We start from the raw sequence: 22,465 nt of genomic DNA, 5'->3' as shown, positions 1-22,465 counted from the left end.
GAGATTAGTTTATACACCCGTAGATAGCAATGTTATTTTCTCTATCCCTGTCCTCAGTGCTAGTCCTATAATGTGAAATTAAATCTATTAGATGTATTAGTCTTTCCCCCCTTCCCATTGTAAGTACATGTAAAGAATATTTTATTGTAATATTTTGCATATTACAGTGTGAATTTTTTCAATTTGTACTATTCAGAATATCATTCATTTGATGCTTTTTCATTGATAAGTTTTGTCACTTTCCAAGGTAAGCCATTCAAAAGAATTTTTAGAAAACAAGTTTTACATTAAGAGGAGCAACAGCTCTTTCAAGTATTCATAAAGGAATGTGAAATACTATTTTGCATTTTTTTATCCCCAAATTCTTTCATTATAAACATAGTGATTTTTACAGAATTGTTGAAATTGTCACATTCATTTATGTTGCTGATTAATTCTCATTGTCAGATGTCACTCAATAATTGGATGAAGAACTGTGGGAAACTTTTTAGATCCTGGCATATGTGGAAGAAGAAATGTTCCACTTGCAAGATTAGACTACTGTTAATTTTTTTTAGACTACTGTTATTTTTTTATTTTTTTTTTTTAGACTACTGTTATTTTTTAATATACTTGTGGCATTCACGCTTAGATAAAAACCAATATAATGAATATAATGGCGGAAGGAAAATGCGTGAATTCATAGTGTTTTAGCAGATCAAAAACTACTGCATTACATAGTAAAATATAAGTATTAGATGTAGAGGAAAATCTAAGATGAGGAAGGAATTGATTTTATTTAGAAGGAGTTAAGAGTGGTCCGTGTACATCATGGCTTTGAAGTGAATTTGCCCATGGGAACTGAGATAGGAAGAGTGTTACAGGGATGAACTCTGTTCATTATAAAAAATAGCTAGTTTTGGGGGCACCTGGGTGGCTCAGTTCAGTTAAGCAAACTCTTGATTGTGGCTTAGTTCATGATCTCAAAGATCATGAGATTGAGCCCTCTGTCGGGTTCCACACTGGGCTTTGAGTCTGCTTAGGATTCTGTCTCCTCCTCTCCCTCTGCTTATACCCCCACAAGGCCCCCACTCCTTTTCCCCCAACCCGCCACCCACTCTACTCATGCACACGCACGCGCGCGCACACACACACACACACACACACACACACACACACTCTCAAAAAAAAAAAATCACTAGGTTAGGTGTGCCTACTATAACTGTGCTTAATAAAACATTTTGGTGTTAATATTGGATTGGAGCAGAAATTGAAGATATGTTTTGTTCCACTGGACATAACATAGCCTTTAGAATAAAATATGGGCTTGAATATAAAATGTGCCATTTGTTCATGTGAGAATTTGGATTATTTAATCTCTTTGACTTTGTCAATTTGTGTAAAATTTGGATAATACTTTTCTCAAAAGTGAAGATTAAATTTCAAAATTGATAAGACTTGTTGAGTTCTCGATGTAAACCTAGCATGTAATCAGCATATAGTAAAAGTTACTTCCTAATTTTATAATTGAAATTAAAATTAAGATAAATGTTCAAAGGTCATATAAGTTAATAGCTACATTTCTTTTTTTTTTTTTTTTTTTCTTTTTAAGATTTTATTTATTTGATAGAGAGGACAGCGAGGGAGTGGGAGAGAGAGAAGCAGGCTTCCTGCCAACCAGGGAGCCCTATGCGGGGCTCCATCCCAGGACCCTAGGACCATGACTTGAGCTGAAGGCAGATGCTTAATGACTGAGCCACCCAGGCACCTCCCATAGCTACATTTCTTATATGAGGTTCCATGTTATGTTAGAAATAATTTTCTCATATGACTTCGTTGAGTCTACTTAAATTTTAGCAGAAAATGACTTAAAATAAAGTCATCTGGATGTTTTCGTTAAATTTTGAAAGGGAAATAAAATATTAGAGGCAAAAACAGCTTAACTCAGCTGTATTAAAAATGATTGCAATGTGATAGTAATGAAATATGAGTTGGTAGAAAAGCACTTTGTTTTTTTATATGTTCTTTCCCAAATGATATAACAACAGTAAACCATGGCATATTAATAAAATGTCCCACATTGCTGGTACTAATTCTGAGTAAAGTAGAAATAATAGAGCAATTGCCAATTTGGCAGGTTTTTTCCTTGTAAAGACTCAAGAGTGTACATGTGTATTTTCAGTTAATCTTTTTTTTTGGGTGAATGTTAGAATTTTTAAAATACTCTTTCCGTTATATTGTAGATCTCATATTTTATGTTGGAAAATCCTTCCAAAATCAATTATTTTGAAAGTTAATTGACAAAGTATGATGTGGCATATAAATTTTCTTTTTGCAAACTCATAGTGAATATAACTAAAAGCTTCTGTTTTACTGGGATTTCCACTCAACCATGAAGTCCAGTTCACATTTTCTTTAGTAATTTTTAAATATTCTTTTCCCACAGCCTGCCCATCCTCAGTGTCTGTTGAAGTGAGTGCAGATGGGGTAAACATGCTACCTTTGTCCACTCCTGTTGTCACAAGTGGTCTCACCTACATAAAAATTCAGCTGGTAAAAGCTGAAGTAGCTTCTGCTGTCTGCCTTAGACTTCATCGCCCACGAGATGCCAGCACATTAGGCCTTTCACAAATTAAATTACTGGGCCTCACTGCTTTTGGTACCACTTCTTCAGCAACAGTTAATAATCCCTTTCTTCCATCTGAAGATCAGGTATCCAAAACGAGGTATGTTATGTATCTCATTTTTTAAAGAAGCTTTCTGAGCTTTTTATGAAATTATTTATTCTGTGGCTTCTTCTTTTTAGGGTTTAGGAAGTTCTTTGCTCCATAGGTAATTTATATAATACCATAGTTTTATTTGGTGCAATAGAAATACTAATTCTGTAGAACTGGAATTTGAGGCTGGTTAAGATTGAGATTTATGTGTGTTTAATTCTTGAGATTTAGACTGTAGATTTACAGTGTGGTATATATATGGGTATGGGTTTCTCTTCTTTGGATCACAGTCTAATATAAGACTTCCCAAGTGTCTGTCACTAGGATACATCTGGGCCATACAAATTGACGGTATGGACAGAGACCTCGTCATATGGTAGTTCCTAGATGCCAATTGATATAGAAGGGTTGGTTTGGAATCCTACAAATTGACCAAGTAAACCAAGACTTGAATATTTCCTTTTATTCACATTCATCTGGTAAATTTTGATAGTTGAAGATTTTATAGACTGGTTCTGTTGGAAGTTTTGCCAGATAAGAAAATTTAGGGTTTTTGTTTTATTCTTAAGCTGCCAAGACTTTATAATTTTGTACAGCTCTAATTTTGCACAGTTTGTATTTAAACATATAAATATATGGATACATAAAAACATTTTCTGACTAATTTAAAAGAGAACCATGTAGTTCCTAAATGGAATTAGTGTTTAAGTATCGTTTGTTGTGTTACGGAGAAAACTTACTGTGTTTAATTCCTTATTGATCTTACAGCATTTTTTTTACACAGATTGTTGTTATGAAACACAACATGCTGATTTGTGTTATTTTACCCCAGAAATAATCTGAGCTACTTAAGTTTACCACATAAGCCATTTTGTGTTGTATATTTCAGTATTGGATGGTTACGGTTATTACATCATTGCCTTACTCACATCAGTGATCTGGAAGGAATGATGGCCAGTGCAGCTGCTCCCACTGCTAATCTGCTACAGACTTGTGCTGCCTTATTGATGTCCCCATACTGTGGAATGCATTCACCTAACATCGAGGTCGTGCTTGTAAAGATAGGACTGCAGTCCACTAGAATTGGCCTGAAGCTTATAGACATTCTTCTGAGAAACTGTGCAGCATCAGGCAGTGATCCTACAGGTGACAGTTAACTTTGATAGTTTAAGTTATACCTGTCTGCCAAATAATGATGGTTGAATTATGTGATCTCTGTAATTTAGCTTGTTTCTGAAATTAATTTCCTTTATGGTTTTCAATGTTTTAGGGGTTGGTTTGTTATTTTTGTTGTAATTTATAGAAGAGTTATTTTTAATTAACAATTTAAAATTAAATTGAGCAAATCTTCTTATCCCATTTGCTGATCGAACAAACTTTCTTTTGGTTCTTTATGGCAAGATTTGAACAGCCCTTTACTTTTTGGAAGACTGAATGGACTCTCTTCCGATTCTACAATAGATATTCTTTACCAGCTTGGAACAACTCAGGATCCAGGAACAAAGGACAGGTATACGTTGATCTTGTTTTTTGTTTAAGGACACACATACACACAATCACATAAGGACACACATACACACAATCACATGGTAGTCAGTATTACTTGTAATTCTTTCTCCTTAGAGCATTTCATAAAGGTTAAGACTGTTGATTACATTGCACATTTACCTGTGTGCCTTACCTGATACTACTACTAGAGATTTTTGTGAACATTTAACATAAATCTTTATGTATTTGGACATATTTTAAGCAAATTTGAACTCAAATAGAATTTTTAATGTTATGTTTTCATTGGAATGAAATAAAATACTAGATATTTCTATGCGAACAGTGTTGTGATGAGATCTTTATAAGTTGTAATGGTCTCATAATCATACTTCTGTCTTCGGTAGTATTTACTAACTGTCTGAATATAGGAATATTGTGTCCATATTAGGTGCGAAGACTGTTTTGACAATGGCAATAGTATTTGTTTTGATTGCTTATTATTATTTATAATATTCATTGACAGCTTTTCATTAGACTCTGCATTTTTCTCTCTCCTACCACAAAGTTAAACACTATCATACCAAGTAAATAACATCTAAACATTTCACCTAGATGTTTAGTGATGTTTTAGTGTAGGTAATTTTTAGATGAGTTTTACTAATGTAGTTCTTTTCCTTGATGTCTTCTACCTTCAAATTGATAAGAATTCCCAAGTATTTTTGAAACATGTTTTTATTGGTAAATTTTTGAGTGATGATTTGGCTTTTTTTTGATACATATCCTTTATATCAGAAGAACATTTATAGAGTACGTAACTCTATAAACAAATCTTTTGTTTTCTGAGTTATGTCATCCTTTAATATTTTCATTAGCATTTGAGAACATTAGATATTTTATTGATTTATATATAAATTACCAAATTATTAATTTTTGTGGGTACTTAACTCATAAGTATTTACTAAGTAGCTGCTATATGCCTGGCCAGATATGAGAGTGACCAAGTTCATTGAATCCAGCTTTTGGTTTGAGGAGTCAGGATACCATCACTCACAAGGGAAGATTTACATAGGTCAGACTTGGGAGTATATAGTAGAGTGTCAGGCATGGAAGATGCCTCGTAAATATTGATACTTTAACCACTGATAATGTAATGGCTTTTATTTATTTTAGGCTAGTTGCTTTTATATTTTCTGATTAAAAATGTTTAAATGACATTTAACCAAGTAAACTTATTTTCAGTGTGTGACTTCAAAATATTAAATAAGCTGATTTCCATTAAGCTTTTTCCCTTACATGAATTACATGGTCATTATATTTAAAAATAGAAATTTAAAAAAAAATATTTTTTGATAAAAGAAATTTGTGCCAAGTTTGAATTACAGTGATTAAGAGGGTTAAAAAGAATATAAAAAATGAGTTTTAAATATTTTTCTGGAACAGTTTTCTTAAAATCTCTTACAGTTATTTGATTCTTTAATAGTTTTATGGTTTTTATCATAAGAAAATTGCTGTGAACAAAGTTGTTTTTACTGCATAATGCTTTTAAAAATGTAACTGTTTTAGAACTGACATAATAACAAGATTGTTGGTTTCTATGGATTGAGAAAATCTTACTCCTCCCTAATTGCTTATCTCTCTTCTCTTTTTCTGTCTTCTCTTAATTTCCTCTCATACAAAATTAATTAGCATTATTTACTTTACTACCCCCATTTCTTTTACCCTGAAGCAAAGAATCTTTTGATCTAAACTAGAAATGTGAAAACAAACAAAAATATAAACACCATGTTTTAAGAACTCTTATCCCATTTTCTGTATTTTACATAAACTCCAAAGCCTTATTGCTTTAAAAAGTATTGTTCTCAGTCAGTAGCCCCCTGCTCCAGGGTGTTGAGGGTAGGGTGGCACTTGAAAAAAAAAAAGTGCATATGTTGGGGCTTTATTCTGTTTTCACAGTGAAGGGGGATGGGTGGCTACTACTGGTATTTAATAGTTGGGGGCCAGAGCTATGGCACATGCCGTATTGCAGAGAGAAGAATAAGCACCAGACTACTGCTCTCTGTTGTGTGGATTCATTACAAAATAAAATTTACAAGAGTGAATTTGTTAAGCTTTGTATCCTATAATTTCAGATAGTGATAGGTTTTTTTTTTAAACAAATGAGTTAAGAAATTAATCAGTATTTATAAAATTTGTAAAATTATGTTATTTCAAACACTTTCATCAGTTGAGATTAGTAAGGTTATGGGAAAACTAGAACTACCACATTCTTTATCCTTATATAACTTCCTTTTCCTTCCTATCTTAAGATTAAAATTACCGAAAACAGTTAGTATATTATTCTCACATACACGTTGCTTACATGTAATGGTGATATTTATCCAAATTAAATGTTGATTGTGGTATAATTGGTTATTTGAATTCATTTTCTTTTAAGAATCCAGGCCTTGTTAAAATGGGTCAGTGATTCTGCAAGAGTGGCTGCTATGAGGAGAAGTGGCAGGATGAGCTACATGTGCCCTAACTCTTCCACAGTAGAGTATGGTCTTCTCATGCCATCTCCTTCTCATCTTCACTGTGTGGCAGCCATTCTCTGGCATAGTTACGAACTGCTTGTAGAGTATGATTTACCAGCACTGCTGGACCGAGAGCTCTTTGAGTAAGTATTATTTTTGAAATCCTTTTTTTTCCCCAGTACTAGATAAAGCTTTACAGGTTTTCACTTGATGAAACAGTATTTTATATGCCTATTTGGATAATAATAATACTTTGAAAGTAGTAGTTGAATATAGTCAGGTATAGTTTTGAAATTAGATGTCACACAAATTTAATTAATTTATATTCATGTCATTGCCTGGTTTTCCCACCTAAAAACAGAGTGTTTTAATGTATGTGTTCCTCCAGTTTGTAGTACTGTTTATGCATTTTTGCAAATTTAACCACCAGAATTTTTTTTTTTTTTTAATAGGCTCCATGGCCAGCCTGGAGCCCAGTGCAGGGCTTGAACTCATGACCTTGAGATCAAAACCTGACCTGAGATCCAGTTGTCAGATGCTTAACTGATTGAGCCACCCAGGCCTCAAACCCATCAGTTTTTGTTTTTATCTTTAATGTACAACTAGGGAGAAAAAGTATAGCTGGAAATTTTGAAAGAGTTACTACTTCAGAGAGTTTTTATGGTTAGTTTTTTTTTACTACTTTTTAGATATCTGATACAGTTCTTCTGGAAGTTTCCACTTACCACATTTCTTTACCATACTCAGCTAAAGCTTTGCTGAACTTATGCTTGATAAGTGCTAAATCTATAATAGAATATCATATTTATTTCTGAGGAATTCATGACTCTTAAAAGATTGGCCTTTGGTCCTTAGATAGTCTGTCATTTTCATATTTGGCCTTCTCAGTTGGCATAACCCAGAACTTACTAGTGAAACTCCCTAATAGTTTTTGATTTGCACATGTAAATTTAAGCCATCAGTCATTTCAAATTCAGTCTAAACATTTCTTTTGTATAGTTTTTCAGTGTTCCTTTATGTGACTTTTTTGAGGTCACACAGAGAATGGTAGATCCATTTTAATATAGATCTCTTGTTTTTTTTTTACTCATTTTACAAGTCTAACTTTGTCTACTTAAATACGTAAATAATATATATCACAAGCAGTCTTCCTGAAATCTTACAATGTCATAATATTTTATGTCAAATAAAATGTATAATTTTATAGATTTTATAATTTTATAGAGTATAGGTTGATTTCATATAGAAGTATTAAAAACAATGAGGTCTTTCTAAAGATACATATGTAGTGTTAACCTGGCATCTTTTATTCCCCTAGGTTACTTTTTAATTGGTCCATGTCTCTTCCCTGCAATATGGTTTTGAAGAAAGCTGTTGACAGTCTACTTTGCTCCATGTGTCATATACACCCAAGTTATTTTTCTTTGCTCATGGGCTGGATGGGAATTACCCCTCCTCCAGTGCAGTGTCATCACAGACTGTCCATGACTGACGATAGCAAAAAGCAAGATCTTACTTCATCCCTAACAGATGACTCTAAAAATGCACAAGCACCTCTTGCACTAACTGAATCACATTTGGCGACCCTTGCCTCGTCTTCTCAATCTCCAGAAGCGATCAAACAGTTATTGGACTCAGGTTTGCCTTCTCTTCTTGTGAGAAGTCTGGCTAGTTTTTGCTTCAGTCACATTTCTTACTCAGAAAGCATTGCTCAGTCAATAGATCTTTCCCAGGACAAGCTCAGGCGGCATCATGTTGCACAGCAATGTAATAAGATGCCTGTCACAGCAGACCTGGTTGCTCCTATTCTTAGGTTTTTGACAGAAGTTGGCAGTAGCCACGTTATGAAAGACTGGCTCGGTGGGTCTGAAGTCAATCCACTGTGGACAGCACTTCTGTTTTTACTGTGTCACTCTGGGTCTGCTTCTGGAGGACATACTTTAGGTGCCCAGCAGACTAGTGCAAGATCAGCCTCTCTTTCTTCAGCTGCTCCAACAGGACTGACCACTCAACAGAGGACAGCAATTGAGAATGCGACTGTTGCATTCTTTCTGCAGTGCATTTCATGCCACCCTAATAATCAAAAACTGATGGCCCAGGTAAGATTAGAAAAATTGGTTTATTATTTTAGGCATCTTATTTTAATACACTGTTAAATAACACTAATGAAATTAGTTGAGAAATTTAAACCATAATTAAAGTCCTGACCATATCTGCTCCCTCCTCCCCTCAAGTATCACATATTCCTTTTGATGAGATAATGGGCAAATTCATGGTGATTCTAGCTATAATTGACATGTTGCTCCTTTTAAACTCCCCTTCCCCTCCAGCCCCTGCCCCCATCCAGTAAAAAGAACAAGCCAAGAACAGCACTTCAGCTTCTGAAAGATGAGTGACCACTTGAGGGTGGTCATCGAGCATCTCATCTGCAGTGAGGCTTTGTACATTGTTGAAACTGGATTGCTACAACTATGGTTTGCTTCTAATGAAATAGCCATTAGGGTAGTTTTCAGATAGGAGACTCTTGACAAAACACAAGAAATGACTTTATTATAGTAAGTCCATGGGGCCAAAATCTTGAAAGCTAGAATTATTTCAAGAATAATTCTATTCTAGTTGATTTTTGCCAGATTCTGTTCCTTTCTAGCTGTTTTGACTTTCATCAGGTTGTTTAACCTGTAGAATGGGAATGATAGATACCTGCCTCAAAGATTGTTTTTGAGACAAATACCATAAGGTATATAAAGTAACTACCATAGATCCTGTCTCTGATCTGGTAGGCACCAATAAGTAGGAATCAGGTTTTTTTTTAACTCCCTAATTTAGAGTGCTTATTCAGAACAGATTTTATTACAATCTAGAGGGATAGTTACAATAATTTTCCAAAAAATATGGAACGATTTATTGAGAAGAATAACGAGATATCTTGCTGTCCAAAGTAATTATTGTGAAACTGTATCTGCTTAGTGTGCCTAATTATAGGAAATGGTTAGATTATCAATTTTAACCAAGGCCATGAGTATTTGAAAATTTGGCTCGTGCCTCTGGATAGCATGAAAACTTTGTGACTTGTTGCTTTCTGGCTTAATTTTCATCTCTCAGCTTCTTATTAAGGCTTTGTGTTATATTTTAATACCCTTTTCCCCATAATTTTTGTTGTATTGTAACCACATTGATATTGACTAAAGTTAAAGGTAACTTGGTTATGCTAGGTATTTATTATGTGAAAACCCTATGATTTCTCTTATTCACAGGAATTTTCTGTGAGGATAGTCTTTTTTATTCTTTAAAGTACAAAGCTGCAGGTAAATAGTGCACTTAACTTTTTAAATCTCTTTACTTGCCAGGTTCTCTGTGAACTTTTTCAGACATCTCCTCAAAGAGGGAACCTTCCAACATCAGGGAACATTTCAGGGTTTATACGTAGATTATTTTTGCAATTGATGCTGGAAGATGAGAAAGTGACAATGTTTCTTCAGTCTCCTTGTCCAGTGAGTATTTAACATTTCAATAAATTTTAATAATTAGCTGTGTGCAAAGATGTTTCATAATTTCATATCAGAACCTAGAGTCACCTCTGCATCTTAATTTCTAACATAACAAACTGAAACTAGAATAACCTTTATACGTAATAATAGGTCTTTAAAAATCTCTTTTGGATTACCCTCCTTGTGATGAATAGCCTGATTATACCCTACCATGAAGAGTATCATTTGTTGGGGGGAAAAGTGACTGATTATTGGGTATAGTGGTGCTGGTACAAAAGTTGACCAACAAAGCAAATACCAAATGTACCACAGTTTAAAGTATATACAAAAACAACCCTTTATATTTTGTGTGCATTTAAAATTTTTTCTTTTTTCGCTTTTGAAATTGTTTTATAATCATTTATGTATAAAAAAAAAAAACCCACTTCTTGATTTCTTTTGAATTTTCAGCTGTATAAAGGTAGAATTAATGCCACAAGCCATGTCATCCAGCATCCAATGTATGGAGCAGGCCATAAGTTCCGAACACTTCATTTGCCAGTCTCAACAACATTATCGGAAGTTCTTGACAGAGTGTCAGGCAAGTCAGATTTAAGTATTAATTTTTCTTTGACTTTATGTTAGATTATATAGAATTTTGTTACTTTTTATAACTTTATTTTACTGTATTACTCACTCAGCAACCATTTAATGAACAGAAAAGGTCAGTGTATCTTCACATTTCGAAGCATGAGTAGGAAGCTGATGAAGGGGACAAAATGTATAATACATTCTTGTACCCGTAGTTCTTTTGGTGTGGTGTGTGTTCTGTGAGGTAATGACAGAATGGACAGTTGGAAATGTTGACAAGCCTTAGGAGGCCGTGATGGACTTTTCTTGCAATAAGGGCTGTCTTATAATAGATGATTTGCAGGCTATAAGTTGGGATGACAGGACTCTAACAGACATTTACAGATCTCAGGACGAAATGAATGGTCAAGCAGTGAAAATGAAATAGGTAGATCTGACTGGTGACCTTACTGTTTGTAGTAGTGAAAAAAACAGAGAAAAATTTTCCCTTAGGTTCTTGCTTATATTCTAAGATGATTATTCTAAGCCATTCTAAGATGATGCCTTTGAAGGGCATATAGGTTATTAAAATAAAAACAGTTTTTGGTGGCAGAATGCATATCTCCTCTAGACAGTTTGATTTTATTGCCTCTCAGAAATCCTGTGAATGAAATCAGTGATGAATTGATGGAGTATCTTCTTTCTCTAAGCACAGTAATCAGCCCTGAGGGTAGAAGAGAAAGCAGGGCACACACTCTGCCCCTCAGAGTGCTCTGATCTTATGTATGCTGTCAGATTAAAAAATAAATGAAATTTAAGAATGTTTGCATTCTAATACAAATATAAGTATGCTTCTGTCTGTATCCAGATACCTAAGCTTACAACTGTAGAAAGTTAGGAGTAAATATCTCAGAAAAAACTTATGTCTATTTATCAGTGGGAAATAGAAATCTAAGCTTAGAATAAAAAACCAGATTGAAGAGATTTCAGAGTTGTCACCACACAGAGATAACAGGTAGGTTAAACCGTGAGAACGGATGTGATTACTATGAGAAAATAAGGTAGAAAAGAATCTTTTTTGGCTTTAATCACTGCATCTAACCCAAATGTGTATATAATACTCTAATTCTTTTCTTTTTACAAGTTATCCAGTAAAATATTAGAGTATTATTATAACTGCATAAATAACATTTGTTCTTATTTGAAGATGTCTACCTTATCCTGGTACAGCTAAATTTTTTTGAAAATTTGATTTTACAGACTTTTTTTTCTATCATAGCCTTGAAATTGTTCGTTCTACATGGTGAAGAAAAAAATGCATAATTAATTAAATGAAAAAAGGACAAGTGGGGAAGAGTACTGAAGTTCAGTTGTGGTTTCTTACATTTAACTTGATAATGGAAAAGTAGTAGTAGTAGACATTATTGCGAAACAACTGGAAAATTTTTTTTTTTAAGATTTTATTTATTTATTTGAGAGAGAAATTCAGGGAGACCATGATGGGGAGAAGGTCAGAGGGAGAAGCAGACTCTCCATCGAGCTGGGAGTCCGATGCAGGACTCAATTCCAGAATTCCGGAACCATGACCCGAGCCAAACATTGTAGTACTGTTTCCTTATTCTGGAGTAATATTCCTTCTTGATATGCATGTTGTGAAGACCAGATTACGTGTTGGTGGCAAGCACATTGAACTGTACCTAAAATAAAGGAAATTTAGTGGTAATAGCTTTTCATTGCCTTGAGAGGTAATACCACTGTAATTTGTAATGTTTTCTAGAGATGGGAGTTTAAGTATCCTGGCTTATGAATGGTGGTGATTTCCTTAAATTGATATCAGCAAGGATTAAATATCAGGCTTTACCTCATCAGTTTCTTCTAAATGCATTTACATTCTACCCATGTTAGTGATAATATCTTGTGTAATATTTGTTTCAAAGTATTTGTTGCCTCCTTCTTAATGACTTTGAAAACCAGTGTATTTTAGGTAATATTTTCTTACAGATACACCAAGTATCACTGCTAAACTAATTAGTGAACAGAAAGATGACAAAGAAAAGAAAAACCATGAAGAGAAAGAAAAAGTTAAGGCGGAAAATGGATTTCAGGACAATTACAGCGTTGTTGTTGCTTCAGGTAAGCTTTCTGTTTTTTATAGTTTTGATTTTGTTTGGGTTTTTATAAAATTATAACAGTATGTATTAATAGGAACTTCATGTAATAAAAAGTATTAATGCAAATTTATGCATATCATGCATGTATGCAAATTTATGCACATAATGCAAAGTATTAATGCAAACGTCTTGTAGTGATTTTTTTGTTTTGTTTTGGTTGTGTTTTTTTGTTTGTTTGTTTGTTTTTTATTTTTTTTTTTGGTAGTGATGTTTTAATACTGGATGTAAAAACGTAGCACCTGAAATCCGTTACTCATTGGCAGTGTAATTATTACACTTATTTTATTTTTTTTTAATTTTTTTTAATTTTTTTTTTTACACTTATTTTATATCTGAACCTTAATGTAGTTCATCAGATACTGAACATTTGTGAACTGTTTAGGTACTCATTTTAAGCTTGACAATGTACAGAGACTTGTACTCATACTGTCAGCTGAAGAAGATGACAAAATTTCCACGATAACTGATCATTTTGGAGGATATTTTCTTTAACATAAGTGAGATGATTTTAGTTCAAAGAAGATTGTTTAGTCCATGTTACTTCACTCCTCAAATAGGAGATCTCTGTACTGGTGGCATTTATTCTGTTTGAGACAAGAATTAATGCGAGATTCCTGCACATAGTCGCACAAAAATACTTGCTAGTAAAACGGGCAGTCATCTGTATCTTAGAGACAGTAGAATTTAGCATTGTTTTTTACTTTCTTGAAAATAGTTATAAACATGAAACCAGAATTAATGATGTGTCATAAAAGGCAAATAAAATTGGGAGATAAAGATCAGAAGAAATATTTCTCTCTTTTGGCATTAGTTAGAAATGTGATGCTTTTAAAAAATATTGTGAAAGTGTTCTTTTATTTCATTAGTGTGTTGGCTAGCTATAGAATCTTACTGATTCTTTTAGGGCTGAAATCCCAGTCTAAACGGGCTGTGTCAGCTACACCACCTCGTCCGCCGTCCAGGAGAGGGAGAACAATGCCTGATAAAATAGGAAGTGCTTCTTCAGGAGCGGAGACTGCCAACAAAATAATTACTGTCCCAGTGTTTCACCTGTTCCACAAACTCTTGGCAGGTAATGTTCACAATGTTTAAAAATTTAAAAAAAATTTTTTTGAAGACACGTTTGCCGGACTCCTGTTTAATCAAGTGCTCGAGATGAGATAAATGAGTTAGTGAGGTTTTGTCCTTACAGTGCTCTCTAAGAAAAATGAGAAGAAAAGGAATAACCTTCTACATATTCTTTTTAACGTTATAATGTTGCGTATTTACAGCTTAGTACTTTCCTAAATTTTGCTGTCAGTGGCTATAAAATCAGTAAAACTAATGTTTTAAAGAGTTCATAACAGGTTGTCCAGGAAGCAGTGTGAGGCAGATTTTGAAGAACTGGTTATAGCAGTGGAGTTCTTTGCCATACCACCGAGAGTTACGCAGTGTTTTCTCCCCAGGTGGTACACATCCTTTGACCAGTATGCTTCCCGTTGGTCAAAGTGATAGCCAGTTTATCTCCATTTTTGTGCTCTATTGTTACAATCAGGTTGCCACCTAACTGAAAGGATTTTCCTTCTTAGCTTTATGTTACTGCTTTATAGCAAAGAACAAAGTATGGCCAATAAACTGGATCGCTCTCTATTAAAAAATATTTTTTAAAGTTTATTATTATTTTTTAAGATTTTATTTATTTTAGAGAGAAAGAGGGAGAGAGAGTGCACAAGCCGGGGGGCGGGCAGAGGGAGAGAAAATCTCAAGCAGACTTTGTATTCAGCGCGAAGCCCTACGTAGGGCTCAATCCCATGACCCTAAGATCATGACCTGAGCTGAAATCCAGAGTCATATGCTTAACCAGCTGAGCCACCCAGGCGCCCCTCTTTCTCTAAAAAAGTTGTATCGAAATACAGCTATGCCTGTTTATTTGTGTGTTGTCCATAGGTGTTTTTGTGCCACAGTGGGAGAGTTAGTAGCTGCAGCAGAGACCGTAGTCTTCATAGCTTAAAATATCTATTATCTGGCCTTGTAGGGAAAAGATTTTGCCAACTCCAGATTTGTAGGGATTCTGTTTCTTTGTTTCTTAATTTGGCTCAGAAGATCTTGGTGGGATTTGGTTAGTGACTAACACTTTCTATAGATAGTATTATTCACATGCATTAGAAATAGATTTCTGTAAACTTCCCATGTGCTGATTTTAAATTGTTTTTAAGTTAGTGTCAGAATCAGACGCTTAAAGTGTAGTTCAGGAAAAACAGTAACTGACTAAATCAAACCACATAAATGTCTCCCTCTTGGATTCTAGATTTAACTTAATTATGTCATTTTTAGGCCAGCCATTGCCAGCAGAAATGACGCTTGCCCAACTCTTAACTCTCCTGTACGACCGAAAACTTCCTCAAGGTTACCGTTCAATAGACCTGACTGTTAAATTGGGATCTAGAGTTATCACAGACCCAAGTCTGTCAAAAACAGACTCTTTTAAAAGGTTACACCCTGAAAAAGGTATGTATGTGATATTCCTTTAAAGTTACAGTGCATGATCCAAGGAAGTAAGGATTTCTGTAGCTGATGACTTAATTTACTTTGTTTTTATTATATTAAGCTAATAAAATATTTTTCTTTATGATGGAATAATTTATAAATACAAAAAATTGCTGTTTTCACTAGAAATTAATCTTCATTTCTCTTAACAGCATCACTTATTTTATGAGAACATATACTTTATTAATAGCCTTTTGCATCCTGTAGTAGATTTAGAATATTTCCTTTGCTCAGTTTTCAGCAGGATTATTTGGGGGGTTTTTTAGTGTTTATAGAATCTGGTGATGTATAAACACACTAGCCTTTTGGTTTTCTTCTGTGAGTGATTCAAAGTTAAATCAGTATGGTGTAATTCTTAGTTTTCAGTTCGAGAAGTCTTTGTTGGTATTAAGTTTTTCCTAATTGGTTATTTCAGAACGTGATGTATGTATTGTTAGTATTTGCTTTGACTCTGCTGACTGGCTTATTTTTATGTACAATATAACTTACAAATACACCCTGAAGGACAGTGCTTCTCCAACTTTAAAATTATGCTTATAAATTACGTTTAGAACACTCTTAAAATGCAGATTCTTATTCAGTAGGTCAGGGATGGGACCTGAGATTCTGCATTTCAGAAGCTCTTAGATGATGCCGGTGCTCCTATGCCAGTGACCATACCTTGAGTATCAGGACTTTAGGAGGCAACATCAGAAATCATTTAAAAATTATTGTAGCATCTAGCCTTAAAGCTTGATCTGAGTAACCTAAGATATTTTGTTATGTAGAGAGGCGACAGTAAGATCTGTTTTGTAAATGAAAGATTATTATAAAAAGAGACCTTTTCTTACCTGTTACTTGTACTTTATTGTTCTAGATCATGGAGACTTACTTGGTAGTTGTCCAGAAGATGAGGCTCTCACTCCAAGTGATGAATGTATGGATGGGATATTGGATGAATCTTTACTTGAAACCTGTCCCATTCAGTCACCATTACAAGTTTTTGCGGGAATGGGCGGACTGGCTCTTATTGCAGAAAGACTGCCCATGCTATATCCAGAAGTAATTCAACAAGTAAGATAAGATTCCGAATTGAATATATCATCCCACGGCAAAGCCCTTTGTTCTCTTTGTTTGCTTTTTTGAAAAAACTCACTTGTGTTAACCTTTTGGGAGTACCTTTCTCTTACAGTCTTTGAGCATTGTGTAAGTCTTTCAAAGGTAAGCCTGTACAGAGCTTTTTATGAATTAGCTGGTACCAAAGAAGTGCTGAAGACCGAGCACATTTGCCAAACTGATTACGCTGCGGCATTTACTTTGATTTTATGGTCGTCACGCTGTAGTACTTTTATTTCTGTGCTTCTTTAGGCATATTAATTTTGGATATTACTGGCAATGGGAGAGTAAGATGGTAGTGTATACTGCTACCCAAATGTATTGTCTTTCTGCTTAACTTATTTTCCTGTTTTAGGTACCATTTCTATTTCAGGTAGCTTTAAAAAACATACTGCTTTAACCTCTTTACTGTTAATTAATGTCGCTGTCGGGGATGTGTGTATTTTCAGTGCTCTTTCATTAATAAGGAGGGAGTATGGCTTATGGGAAGTTTTAATTATAAAGCACTTTACGTTTATTGAATGAAGTAGAGGAATTATTCTCTGTAATTTCATGTACTTAGTATATATATATTAGTTTCCTAGGGTGCTGTAACAAAGGACCACAAACTGAATGGCCTAAAACAACAGAAATTGTTCTTTCACTGTGTAGGGAAGTTCGAGGTCTGAAATCAGGTTGTCAGCAGACCCATGGTCCCTGTGCAGGCTCTGGGGAAGAATCCATCCTTGTCTCCTTAGCCATTGGTGGTTGCTGGCACTAGGCATTCATTGGCTTGTAGCTGCATCAGTCCAGTTTCTGCTTATATTTTCACACGGCCATCTTTCTTGTCAAAGACATTGAAGACAACTGTCATTGATTTAGGATCCACCCTGATCATCTGCAGGGACCCTAGTTCCAAACTGATGTGGATTAATAAATGAATAAATAAGAGGGGAGAAGAAGGGAACATTTTTGCCTACAGTTCAGGCCAACGAATAAATGTAGAAGGAATGATGGAAAGTCACCATTTGGCAGCCAGTGTAGTAATCATTGTTTTAGGCAAGAATTTTTTTTAAAATGCTAATTCTAATTGATCAAAGTTTGGGGGGAAACAAGATATTTACATAACCTCAAAGACTCTGTCTACAGATTCTTAACTAATGACAAAGGATAAAATAGTAACTTTATTTATAAATAAATAAATGTATGGATGTATGTATCTGACTTTAAAGTAGAGATACTTGGCAGATCCCACCATACTCATGATATCATTTAATTCCTGATGTTTGGAAGCTTTTTAAAAATATGTCCCTTTTTTGGTGTTTTTATTCCTGTATTTTAAAGAGATCATTTAAAGTCACACCTTTAATTTGAACCTGATGTTGAAAACACAAATAGCCAAGCAAAAATTCTCTTTTTCTTCAGGTGAGTGCTCCAGTGGTAACTTCTACCACTCAGGAAAAGCCAAAAGATAATGATCAGTTTGAGTGGGTGACCATTGAACAGTCAGGGGAACTAGTTTATGAAGCCCCAGAAACCATTGCAGCTGAACCTCCACCTATCAAATCAGCAGTACAGACCATGTCTCCCATTCCTGCCCATTCTTTGGCTGCTTTCGGATTATTTCTTCGTCTTCCGGGCTATGCTGAAGTGCTACTGAAAGAGAGAAAACATGCCCAATGCCTTCTTCGACTGGTGTTGGGAGTGACGGATGATGGAGAAGGAAGTAAGTGTTTAGAATTAGTAATGAAGTTTAGCATAGGTTGTGTAAAAGTTACTCAGCTCAGTGCCTGTTACTCATTATTTGTTTATTTCACAATAAAGTTACTAGATCCTTTGTTGCTGGTAGTTTCATTCTAATGATACAGGTAACAAGTCCTAAAGAATCTTCTTTTTCTTTTTTTTAAAGATTCTATTTATTTATTTGACAGAGAGAGACACAGCGAGAGAGGGAACACAAGCAGGGGGAGCGGGAGAGGGGGGAGCGGGAGAGGGAGAAGCAGGCTTCTCGCTGAGTGGAGAGCCCGATGTGGGGCTCGATCCAAGGACTCTGGGATCATGACCTGAGCCGAAGGCAGACACTTAACCGACTGAGCCACCCAGGGGACCCCAAGAGTCTTCATTTGCATTACTTTATTCATTCAAAATGCATTCACTGTTTGTGTAACCGCCGGGCACCATCAGAAGTGGTGGGAAGTGAAGCAGCTACTTACATTTGCGCTCACGTCGCTCATGCTTTCCAGTAGTAGCAACAGGCAGTATAGACAAGCAGACTTAACAAGTTGCAGAAGACTTGCGAGAGCTACAGGATTGTGAAGGCTCACAGGTGTGAGACTGTTTCCTTACTACCCAGCTGTGTGAATAAAGTGGCAGAGTAATTTTTAGTAGGACCTTGAAGGATAGTCTATTCAGGCTGAGATGAGCTAGAAAGAAGATGATTTGAGTAATGTTTGTGTGCTCAGATTATACGAGAGAGGATAAGTTAGCTGATGAAAACTTGCATAAAAAGCACTGAGAGCTCATTCTAAAAACTATTATTGAAAACAGATCATGGAAAGTCGTACTAAGAACTTGAGGTTTTATCCTGAATAGTAATAAAAATTCACTAAAACATACGAACCAAGTCATGACATGATAATTTTTCTTAAGAAAATGAATCTGGAAGCAGTGTTTCAACTAAAGAGAATAGAATGTAGAAAGTAACATTATAGAATAATTATTTTGTAATGTGATAATATTACAGAATAATAATAAGCTATGGCATTTGTTTCCATTGGGTTGGCAATTTTATTTAATATAAGGGAACATTAAAGAAAAGTCATAATTGAGGGCAGCCTAGCAAGTAGATTTTCAATCAGTTTACCTATGCTTCTTCAGTTAATGACCATCCCATTTGAAAATTAATAATTGGGGCTCCTGGGTGGCTCAGTCCAGTAGGCTTCTGCCTGCGGCTCGGGTCATGATCCCAGGGTCCTGGGATTGAGTCCCTCATTGGGCTCACTGCTTAGTGGGGAGTCTGCTGTTCCCTCTCGCTCTGCTGCTTCTCTCTCACTCTCTCTCTGTCAAATAAATTTAAAAAAAGGAAAAAAAAGAATAATTGTTCCTAATTTTTAAATCACATTGTTTTGATTAGAGGTGAAATCTGTCACATGCTGGTGAGAATACTGTTAAAACCTTTACTACAGAGTATATTTAATCTAATAAAGTTATGTGAATTTATTTGTAGATCCTGTATCTGAAGCTATTGAATATTTAAATACATATTTTACAAAAAGCACATTCTTTTCTTTTGAATTTTCATGTTTATGGAATTCTTTAAAAATGTGACATTGGGGGTGCCTGGGTGGCTCAGTGTGTTAAAGCCTCTGCCTTCGGCTCAGGTCATGATCCCAGGGTCCTGGGATGGAGCCCCGCATTGGGCTGTCTGCTCAGCAGGGAGCCTGCTTCCACCTCTCTCTCTGCCTGCTTCTCTGCCTACTTGTGATCTCTGTCAAATAAATAAATAAAATCTTTTTTTAAAAAAATGGTGACATTGGGACACTTGGGTGGCTCAGTCGGTTAAGCATCTGCCTTTGGCTCAGGTCATGATCCCAGGGGCCTGGGATTGATCCCACCCGGCTCCTTGCTTAGTGGAGATCCTGCTTCTCCCTCTGCCTGTTACTACCCTGTTGTGCACACCACATGCTCTCTCTCTATCAAATAAGTAAAATCTTTTTTTAAAAGATGGTGACATTATTTTAAATGTTTTTTGTAATAACTTATTAAATTATATCCTAAATAGTCTTGGTTGTTTGGTTTCATGTATAAACTATATACACCTATTTTAATAGATCAGGTTTGTTTGCTTGTTTTTTAAGATTTACGTATTTGAGAGAGAAGAGTGGGAGGGGCAGAGGGCGAGGGAGAGAAAATCTCAAGCAGACTATGAGCTGAGATCATGACCTGAGTTGGAAACCAGGTACCAGAGATTAGGAATTTCTAATTATTTCATCTGATTTTTTAATTTAAGTAGATAAAGGGATATATTTTATGGCACTCTTATCACACAATGGTAGGTATAACCCAGCAGAAAATCGTCTTTATGCCATTTCACCCCCCCCCTTTTAGTGAATATACGCTGAATATACGCTATTAAAAAGTGTAATTCTGATATCCATTGTCTCTTCCACCGTTCATATAGTGGTGGTTTTTATTTTGGTTTGGTTTGGGTTTTTTGCACTTAACATTCCTTTCTTTCTTTTTTTTTAATAATTTTTTAAAGATTTTATTTATTTATTTGACAGAGAGAGAGAGATCACAAGTAGGCAGAGAGGCAGGCAGAGAGAGAGGAAGAAGCAGGCTCCCTGCTGAGCAGAGAGTCCAATGTGGGGCTTGATCCCAGGACCCTGAGATCATGACCCGGGCCCAAGGCAGAGGCTTAACCCACTGAGCCACCCAGGCACGCCTTAACATTCCTTTCTAAAGCTAGGTGTAATACCAAAGTAATATCATAGACAGATAAATGGTTTCACTCTTTTCATTATCTGTTCATGGTTGAAACTATTCTCAAGGCAATCAGGTATTTTAAGTGCTTCTATTTTAGATTTTAGGTTTCCATTCAATTTCTGATTTCTAATAATCATGACAGTCTATAACTATTAATTATCATATCAATATATTTCAGCTTTAATTTGTTTACATATACTATGTCTTAAAGAGGTCTTCCAGACACTTCTTATTATTACATTTTTCAGGTATTATTCTGTTTGTGGTCTTTGTGTTGTTTTTTAAATAAATTTAATGATATATGGCATGTTGTCACTATTAATTTGTGACCCTGTATGTTGTTCCTTATTGTGTTCTTAAGTATTTCTAACTTTGAGTTCTCTTTTCTTGATCTAGGTCATATTCTGCAATCTCCATCAGCCAATGTGCTTCCAACTCTTCCTTTCCATGTCCTTCGTAGTCTGTTTAGTACGACACCATTGACAACTGATGATGGTGTGCTTCTAAGGCGGATGGCATTGGAAATTGGAGCACTACACCTCATTCTTGTCTGCCTTTCTGCTCTGAGCCACCATGCCCCACGAGTTCCAAACTCTAGTCTCAATCAAGCAGAGGTAAGTTCAATTTTATTTATTTAGGTTGTGAAAAAATTAAGTTAAATTCTTGGAGTACAGAGTAGGGTTTTTCTGAAATAGTATTCCAGAGACTTGTGTCTTCCTTTTTTGTTTGTAAAAGGATATTTAAAAGAGAAACTATGAACTAAGTGTTTCTTCTCTATTGGGCTCTTTTAGAAGCCATAAGTTAATCCATCTACTTGACAAACAAAGATGTAATAGCTAAAGAAGCTTTCCCATTTACCAGGATATGCTGAATTTATACTGTGATCTCTCCTTTTCTTGAACTTTAGAGAATCTTGCTATTTAATTGGAGCTTCTAGCTAGTTCAGAAAGATAAGGGAAGAAAGAAAGAAAAAATAAACCTCATTATTTCAAGATGTTTTGAATGTGTTTCTAGAAAATCCAAAAATAATTAATGGCATAAGTGAGTTTAATAGGATACAGTGTCCAGGTTCAGTATTTAAAATAAATATACCAGCAAGAAACATGAACTTTTTTTGTTAAATTTTTTATAAACATATAATGTATTTTTAGCCCCAGGGGTACAGGTCTGTGAATCGCCAGGTTTACACACTTCACAGCACTCACCATAGCACCTACCCTCCCCAATGTCCATAACCCCACCACCCTCTCCCAACCCCCCTCCCCACAGCAACCCTCAGTTTGTTTTGTGACATTAAGAGTCTCTTATGGGGGCGCCTGGGTGGCTCAGTGGGTTAAAGCCTCTGCCTTCGGCTCAGGTCATGATCTCAGGGTCCTGGAATCGAGCCCCGCATCGGGCTTTCTGCTCAGCATGGAGCCTGCTTCCTCCTCTCTCTCTGCCTGCTTTTCTGCCTACTTGTGATCTCTGTCTGTCAA

At 35.3% G+C, this 22,465-nt stretch overlaps 1 protein-coding gene across 3 annotated transcripts in view; it reads left to right on the top strand.

Annotated features, from left to right (window-relative positions):
• The window catches only part of LOC111154155 (baculoviral IAP repeat containing 6), a 232,730-nt gene that overhangs the window by 144,941 nt on the left and 65,324 nt on the right, over window positions 1-22,465 (top strand). For all 3 annotated transcript variants that reach the window (XM_022513574.1, XM_022513573.1, XM_022513572.1), the window contains exons 51-63: window positions 2,426-2,705; window positions 3,586-3,842; window positions 4,098-4,206; window positions 6,619-6,840; window positions 8,016-8,796; window positions 10,045-10,188; window positions 10,636-10,765; window positions 12,736-12,867; window positions 13,810-13,977; window positions 15,219-15,392; window positions 16,288-16,484; window positions 17,931-18,231; window positions 21,387-21,604. In XM_022513574.1, coding sequence (XP_022369282.1) covers window positions 2,426-2,705; window positions 3,586-3,842; window positions 4,098-4,206; window positions 6,619-6,840; window positions 8,016-8,796; window positions 10,045-10,188; window positions 10,636-10,765; window positions 12,736-12,867; window positions 13,810-13,977; window positions 15,219-15,392; window positions 16,288-16,484; window positions 17,931-18,231; window positions 21,387-21,604 — 3,113 coding nt within the window. The remainder of the gene's footprint in view (window positions 1-2,425; window positions 2,706-3,585; window positions 3,843-4,097; window positions 4,207-6,618; window positions 6,841-8,015; window positions 8,797-10,044; window positions 10,189-10,635; window positions 10,766-12,735; window positions 12,868-13,809; window positions 13,978-15,218; window positions 15,393-16,287; window positions 16,485-17,930; window positions 18,232-21,386; window positions 21,605-22,465) is intronic.

The sequence above is a fragment of the Enhydra lutris genome, unplaced genomic scaffold (assembly GCF_002288905.1).
Source record: "Enhydra lutris kenyoni isolate GAN:26980312 unplaced genomic scaffold, ASM228890v2 scaffoldscaffold35, whole genome shotgun sequence".
NCBI classification, from domain to species: Eukaryota; Metazoa; Chordata; class Mammalia; order Carnivora; family Mustelidae; genus Enhydra; species Enhydra lutris.
This window is presented reverse-complemented; position numbering and strand designations above follow the sequence as displayed.